Source organism: Natrix helvetica (assembly GCF_964273705.1).
Source record: "Natrix helvetica genome assembly, chromosome: Z".
In the NCBI taxonomy this organism is placed as follows: domain Eukaryota; kingdom Metazoa; phylum Chordata; class Lepidosauria; order Squamata; family Natricidae; genus Natrix; species Natrix helvetica.
In genome coordinates, this window is record NC_138554.1 from 16731962 (window position 1) to 16740581 (window position 8620).

The following is an 8620-nucleotide window of genomic DNA, read 5'->3' on the forward strand; positions in this document are numbered from 1 at the left end:
AGTTGAGAGACCCAGGTTCTAGTTTATACTTAGCAGTGGAAACTCATTAAGACTCTCGACAAATCACTCTTTCTCAGCCCATCATACCTTGCAAGGTTCTTGTACTTTGGGAGAAAAATAGGAATAGGAAGCAATATGTATATTTAAAAAAATGGAATACAAATCAAATAAATAAAGGATGACTCCCTATTGTCTCCTATACGAAACATAGAAATGTATTGGTTAAGTACATGTAGCTCTCAACTTAAAACTGGTCAGTTATGATGGACAGCCCCCCCCCCAAGAAGTACCTACACAACACATGTTTAAAGTTCCAATGACCTTTGTTGGTTTCTCCCCCACCCCCAAAAGTCATATGATTGCATTTTGTATGTTTGTCAGCTGGCCATATTTATGACAGTTTGCAATATCCTGTTGTCATATGACTGCGATTTATGTTTATTGCCAGAAACAAGTGCTTACTTCTGGTTTCTGGCAAAAAAAAAAATGCCCGTTGAAGACAATGATTTCACTTTATAACTTTAGCATCACCTAACAACTGCCTCAAAAATGTTGTAAAATTGGGCCATCTTCCCAAGTAACAAGACCCTATGCCAAGTAAGGCTTCATAGGTCATAGGAAAAGCCTGGAAGGAACTTCCTTGACAGTGTAGATTGCAAAGCAAAGCCATGCCTCCCATTGACACCTTGTGGGTGTCTTGATTTTGACCATCATGACATATAACAGAAATCTCAGGCTCCGTTATAGTTGTAAGTTGAGAACTACCTGTAGTTAGACCTTAGAAAGTCTTGTTCACGGAGTTCTGAATGAGAAGGTAATGTTGAATATTGACCTCCATCCTGCTCAGGAAGCATATTTAATAGGGATGTGTCATCATTTTGACTGTGTTTGTGTTAATACTTGGGCTCTATTTCAAAGGAAAATCAAAATGGAAATCCATTACTGCAAATTATTCAAATAAAGTATAATTAGCTATTTAATAGAAGTTGTGAATGTTCCAACACTGGAATGTTTTAGGAAGAGATTGGATAACCATTGGTCCAGCTCAGGGGTGTCAAACTTGATTCAATAGAGGGCCACATCAGGGTTGTGTTTGACCTCAAGGAGCTGGGGGGAATGGCTAGGGTGGGAGTGATAGCTCGACATCACTCATTGAGGCTCTGTTTTCAGCCATGATGGCCTCCTGCAGCCCTCTGCCAGTGAAAACAGAACCCGGGTGAGGGGCATGCGTGGCCCATCTGGACTTTGTTTTCAGTTGCGATGGCCTTTAGCAACCCTCTGCTAGTGAAAATGGAGCTCCGCTTTCATTGGCAGAGGCACCGTGGGCCAGTCCGCTGTTTCCAGGGTGGCCCTGTGGGCTAGATCTAAACACCCCATAGACCTTGAATTTCACACCACTGGCCTAGCTCATCTAGTTGTGTTTCCTGTCTGGTTTACCTATTAAGTCAAACAATTGTTGAGAAGGTGGTTACTCAGAAATTTATGAGAACCTTGGAAGACGTGATTTATCCAGACCTTTTGCATTTGGGATTCAGGCCAGGATTTAGTATAGACCATGGTCTTGGTTACATTTGTGGATTATCTGTGGAAGAAGCAGGATGAAAGTGATGTAACCAACTTTATGCTGCTTGATCTCTCAGTGGATTTCAAGTTTGTGGACCACAATATCATACTGGGTTGTCTCTGGGGGTTCGAAATAGGGGGTATGCTTCTACAGAGGCCATTCCTTCCTCTAGGCTAGTTTCAGTTGCTATTGGTTGAGGGCAGAGACATGTGATTCGCTAGGCTCTTCATTGTGGGTGCCACAGGATTCACTTCTGACCTCCTCTAATGTTCAAAATCTACATGAAACACCTGGGTGAGATCATTGACTGATTTGTAATTCAATATCATTTGTTTATGTTTATCCGAGGCCAGGTCAACCTTCCGTCCCAATGTTTGCAAGCTATGTGAGTTTGGTCTGTTGAGTTTGACCAAGACCGAGTGGCTGTGAATGCTAGGAATTTTTCATCTTTAACCATAGATGGGGTAATACTTCCCCATTTAAGAGTAGTGTACAATCTTCTTGAGGTCTTCTTTGACTCCCAATTCCTGCTGGATGAACAGTGTCCAGAAAAGTCTTTGCACAGTTTCTTCTCGTTTGCCATAGCTACAATTTTTTCTAGATCAGAAGTCCTTCAGATGGTTGATCCTTAGAAAAGAGATATAAATGGAAAGAGAAAGGAACAAAGCATAAAATAAACAACTCAGATGACACATTATCAAATTGGGGGGGGGATAGGAAAGTGTTAAAATACAAGTATACAAGTAAAAAATAGTACAAGTAGATTTATTATTGGAAAGTAAAATGCTATACAAAGAAAATTATTTTTATGTAAATATAAAGTTTGGATGGCTGAAATGCCATCCCGAGAACCCATCAGAGAAAGTAATAAGCAAGGGCAACAATGGAAAGAAGGGAGGAGGAGGAGGGAAAGGAAGGAAGGTTAAAGCAGAGGAAGTAAGGGAGGGGAAGCAAGAGTAGGAGGGAGGATAAGAAGAAGGAGAAGAGAGGAGAAGGAGGGGAAGAGAGGGGAAGAAGAAAGAAGGAGAGGAGGAAAGAAGAAGGCAGAGAAGGGAGGTTGAGAAGATAGAAGGAGCAAGGTTGTTGCAAAATAAGATTGAGACACCGGGTGGCAAGAAATTGACCCAAACTGTATTCTATATATTTGTAAGTAGATAACAATAAATATTAATGGTTAAGAGATAAATGTTAATAGCACCTATAAGAATGTAAATTTGTGAATGAATTTGAAAGGGAAAAATAAATTTTTTTAAAAAAAAGATGGTTGCTCCTGTCTTAGTCATCCGAGGCCTTAATGACATGTTGTACATGAGGCTGTACTTGAAGGCCATCTAGAAGCTTCAATTGGTCCAGTATGCAGCAGCACAGACAATGGTGGGCATACCTTTGCTTTGTGAACTGCACTGGCTTGCCAGTTGCTTCCAGGCCCTTCTTAAAACCTACATGGCATAAGATCTGGTTATTTCGGGGAATCACTTATTTCCTATGGCATCCACTGGGCAGGCCACAGTTTGTTCTGACAGGGTTGGCACACTCCAGTTCCTTTGATCTAGCAATATTATCTATTGGGACTCTGGAAGTGTGCTTTTACTGTCATGGATATGAACCCTTCTCCTGCAAGCTCCACTCCCCATTTGCTCCTCTTTTATTTCCTCTCGGAGGGGCCATTCATCATCTGGCCTTACTCCCGAGTTGACCCCTGTTCTTTAGCCGCTCCCTTCATCTGGCAACTCTTCGCATGCGCACACTGGGAACAGGCTCCAGCTGTTCTTCTGCTTCACTGATGTCTGACTCTGAAGGCAGCTGATAACTGTCAGACGGCCCTGGCCCCCTCTCTGCCTCCAACACAGAACCTTCACCAGAGCCTTCCCCAGACTCCAGGCCACGTGATTTACATTCAGATACTTGACAGGTGACTCATCTTTAAGACGGTTGCAACCTCCCAATGTCACCTTTGCAATCTTCTGACAAAGTCAATGGGGCAAACCATCACTTTAACAACGGTGTTACTAATTTAACAACTGCAGTGATTCACTTAACAAATGTGGCAGGAAAAGTTGTAAAATGGGGCAGGACTCACTTAACAAATTTCTCACTTAGCAACATAAATTTTGGGCTCAATTGTGATTGTACATTGAGGACTACCTGCAGCTATTTACTTGAAGAATATAGTTGTGTGTGATGTGTGCTATTGAGTTTGGTATATAATGAGTTAATTATTATATTATGATAATTCTAATACTGTTTTTGATTGATTACAAGAGGTTTTATTAAATAGTCCTCATCGTTAGCTCCATGCTTTTCACATGTAACATGAGTAGCTGTGTACATTTTCTACGCAAACAAACATACATTGGCTTTGAGAAAGATTGCCCTCTTCTCCTTGGGGGATTTGAGTGATCATACGTGGAAACTTGGACTTGTGTGTTGAACATCTCTGCAATTACTCCTTTAGTCATAAGAAGAATTATTCCTAAAAAGCTAATCTGTGAAATTTCAAGGATTTCTGAAGCATCCTACTCATGGTTTCCCATTTTTCTAAGACCACTGGGGAAAAATGCATTTCTTCTTCACCCGTCCCATTGCCTCCTTCATTTCTTGATTTCTTAGAGAGTATATCATAGGATTAAGGAAAGGAGTGATTGTGGTATAAAATACGGAAGACACCTTGTCCAGACTGGTACTGAAGATGGGAACAAGGTACACAAAGAGGCAAGGTAGGAAGAAAAGGCTGACCACCATCAAGTGAGAGCTACAGGTATACAGAGCCTTCCTTCCACTTTCCTTGAAGCGACCTTGAAGCGTGCTCAGGATGATGCCATATGAGATCAACAAGATGATGAAACAAACCAGGGAGAGTAAGCCACTGTTGGCCACCATGAGTATCTCAGTCACATGGGTATCAACACAAGCCAATTTGACTACCTGTGGAACATCACAAAAGAAATTATCCACTTCATTTGGCCCACAGAATGGCAGCTGTAGGACCAGGAACACCTGGCTGGAAGAGTGAAGGAGTCCTCCAGCCCAACACCAACACAGGAGTCTAATGCAGCGTGGACGGTTCATTGTGGTTGTGTATGTCAGTGGATGACAAATAGCTACATAGCGATCGTAGGCCATGAGGGTTAGGAGGAGCATCTCTGAACCCCCAAAGAAGTGTAAGAAAAAGAGCTGGGACATACAGCCCCCAAATGAGATAGTCCTGCTTTGGGTGATCAAGTCTGTTGCCAACTTGGGAACAACTACGGAACCCAAAGCAGTATCAAGGATGGATAAATTAGCTAAGAAAAAATACATGGGTGAACTTAGAAGGCGTGAATCTACATGCACCATCAATACAATGAGGAGGTTTCCCAACAGGATGGCAGTATAACACATCGTAACCAGGATAGATAGAAGAAGTTGAGTTGGTCCAGATTCGGAGAGACCCAAGAAGGTGAATTCTGTGACCCTGGAGGCATTCATGAAGGTGATAGGACCTTACAAATACAAAAGACAATTATTTACTATTGCCAATTCCATCACATTTTCACAGTAACCAGCAAAGCGCCATAGGACACAAAGAGAAGTAATATTAACTTCAGTATCTATTACTAGCTGATCCCTCTGGTTCTTCTCTTCGATTATAGAGGACTGAGTTACTGTGATCCAGTGGATTCTTGAAACTATAGTCCTGCAATTTTTTAGTAGCCACCACTTCCTCACTGAGAATCCAGTCAGACCTTTCATTGAACCAGAGAGAAAATTCTCAACTGCCTTTACACCCAAATTTTGTTTTATTAAGCTATACCAGTTTTGTAGGTCAGAACCACAAAGAATCTGATTTCAAAGAATTTCATATTTAGCTTGTGAAGCACATTTTTTCTGAAGAAATCATAATGTTGTGTAATTTGCCTTTCCCAAACAATAAATGAAGTAGATGAGAATTATCTACCCATGTCTTGAATCTCTTCCACTTGTATTTCAGAAATGCCTGGAAACTTAAAAATGCAGAGCAGTAGAACAAGCAGCAGTATGATATGCAGTATGATATACAATATACTATGAGCCAGCAATGTGTAGTGGCAGTCAAAAAAGCCAATTCAATCCTTAGCTGCATTAACAGAGGGATACAATCAAGATCAAGTGAAGTACTAATACCACTCTATAAAACTTCAATAAGACCACACCTAGAATACTGCATCCACTTTTGGTCACCACACTATAAAAAATGATGTTGAGACTCTAGAAAATGTGCAGAGGAGAGCAACCAGGATGATTAGGGGACTGGAGACTAAAACATACGAAGAACAGTTACAGGAACTGGGCATGGCTAGTCTAGTGAAGAGAAGGACCAGTGGAGACATGATAGCAGTGTTCCAATAGATGAGGGGCTGCCACAGAGAGGAGGGGGTCAAGCTATTTTCCAAAGCACCTGAAGGCCAGACAATGATGGATGGAAACTGACCAAGGAGAGATTCAACCTAGAAACAAGGAGGAACTTTCTGATAGTGAGAACAATCAACCAATGGAACAGAAGTTGCCTTCAGAAGTTGTGGGAGCTTCATCACTTGAGGCTTTCAAGAAGAGATTAGACTGCCATTTGTCAGAAATGGTGTAGGGTCTCCTGCTTGAGGAGGGGGTTGGATTAGATGACCTACAAGGTTTCTTCCAACTCTGTTAATCTGTTACTCTCCAAGGCTTCTTTGGAGACAATTGAACACATACTTTGCACCATGTGTTTGTGAAATCATATTCTAGCAGTTATTTAGGGAATGCTACTATGTGTATGTACCCACATACATTGTCTAGCTGAACAATGGCTTACTGGCTGTCTACCTATATCTGTCTGTCTGTCCATCATCTATCTATCTATCTATCTATCTATCTATCTATCTATCTATCTATCCATCTATCTTTATTTTTCTTCTTCTTCTTCTTCTTCTTCTTCTTCTTCTTCTTCTTCTTCTTCTTCTTCTTCTTCTTATTATTATTATTATTATTATTATTATTATTAATAATAATAATAATAATAATAATAATAATAATAATAATAATAATAATAATAATAATATTTTCCTTCCTTCCTTCCTTCCTTCTTTCCTTCCTTCCTTCCTTCCTACTTACCTACATCTATTTTTTTTATTTTATTATTATTATTATTATTATTATTATTATTATTATTATTATTATTATTATTATCTATATTTATATCTCTATCTTATCTATCTATCTATCTATCTATCTATCTATCTATCTATCTATCTATCTATCTATCATCTATCTATCTATCATCTATCATCTCCATCTATATCCTATCTATCTATCATCTATCTATCTATCTATCATCTATCTATCTATCTATCTATCTATCTATCTATCTATCTATCTATCTACCATCTCCATCTCTATCTATCTATCTATCTATCTATCTACATATCTTCATCAACAACATGATCATTATCACCACCATAATCTATTATTTATCTCATTCACAGAGTTCTGTGATCCACAATCCACTGAGCAGATGTCTCTGTTGCTTCTAAAGCTACTTTAGATTTTATGCTAGCAATAACCTACATCATTGGTATTAGAATTAGAGCTACCTGTCCCCTCCTCATTTGCATACAGTATAAGCACAGCACAATTCTACAACCCCACCAATTCCACACAACAGTAAACGACAGATACAGTTCACATTTCATATTAAAAAGGTATCATGTCTATCAACCCCATTTTAGATCTCTTCACCAAAGAGAAGCATCTCCTACCTTTTAGCAGACCATAAGACTACATTCACCCGTCACATCAAATTTTGTCTCACTGTTTTAAAGATTTCTTTGATACTTTTAAAACATTTTCCTTTTCATTCTTTTCCTCCTCTTCGGCCTATTTAACCTTTTTACTTGCCATTTTAATGTGTGTTTTATGTATACATTCACATGTTGCTTAGAGACTGGAACAAAAGTTTACCGTAATTGCCTATCTTCCTCTTAGACATCATCCCACTTCATATTCTTCATCTGTATTGTTAGCCAGTGTCGGATTTCTGAAGTGTGCTCTCATGAGCAATAAAAGAAAGATATAAGATCCAAAAGGAAATAAAATAAAAGAGGAAATGATCTGAGAAAAAAACAACCCTATGATGACTGTATGAGAAGACTATCCCAGTGTAATGGCAAATAATCAATCAAGGACAGAATTAAGTAGAAAATATAAAAATTCTTATCCATTGTTACTGTTAGCCTTCCTGAACATCTATCCAAACTAGGCTAGATCTTTCTTTGGATTTGACTTATAGGAGATGACCAGGCTGAGCCCGAGGCAGGGTCAAACGCATTATCAGTCATGCATCCCTTCGTGTGCACAAGAGATCTAAGTCCAGCCCACCTTGAATTTCTTGAATTGCTTTGACCGAGTTAGTAGCTCAGATTCTTGTAATGAGCTTAAGCTTGCAATAAATCTTTATACCCATTTGAACTGCTTTAACCCCCTGATTTCCCTGGCGTTTGAAACTATGTGTTCTAGGGTTTTTCTCACTAAACTGTCAACATGAGCTCACACACTCATAGTAGAAACCCATAAATTGTTTCAACTTCTATCCTCAAAATGACTCTGTAAGGGCACTGCACACCAGAACGACCTCCCCCCCCCCCGACATTAGAACCACCACCGACTTCCGCTCCTTCCTGCAGAAACTAAAGACTCACCTGTTCCGACTGGCTGGCCTGGCATAATTTCAACGCCTATCTCCTGGCATTTATATTTTTACTGGTTTTTAAGGGGATTATTCTGTAGACTTAATTTTATTGGGTATTGGGATTTTAATGTCTGTTTATTTTAATTATTTATTAGCAATACAGTCCTGCACATCTTTTATCCTCCTCTTATCCATCTATTTTATATTTGTATATATATATATTGTCCATTTAGTAATTTTAATTGTTTTAATTTTGTTCTTTGACATGGACTGTACACCGCGCCGAGTCCCTTTCGGGAGAGGGGGTGGTCTATAAGCGCTAATAAATTGAAATTGAAATTGAATAGAACAACTAGACACAAGGACAGTTTTTT

General features: G+C 39.4%; 1 protein-coding gene across 1 annotated transcript; it reads right to left on the reverse strand.

The window, feature by feature from the left end:
• Positions 1 to 4102: 4102 nt before the first annotated feature.
• On the reverse strand, positions 4103 to 5032 carry LOC309401306 (olfactory receptor 4Q3-like; the record flags this gene model as incomplete). The annotated part of the gene is made up of 1 exon (XM_081970374.1): positions 4103 to 5032. One exon carries the CDS (start codon positions 5030 to 5032, stop codon positions 4103 to 4105), a length of 930 nt encoding a protein of 309 aa, XP_081826500.1.
• Between the last annotated feature and the right edge of the window lie 3588 nt (positions 5033 to 8620).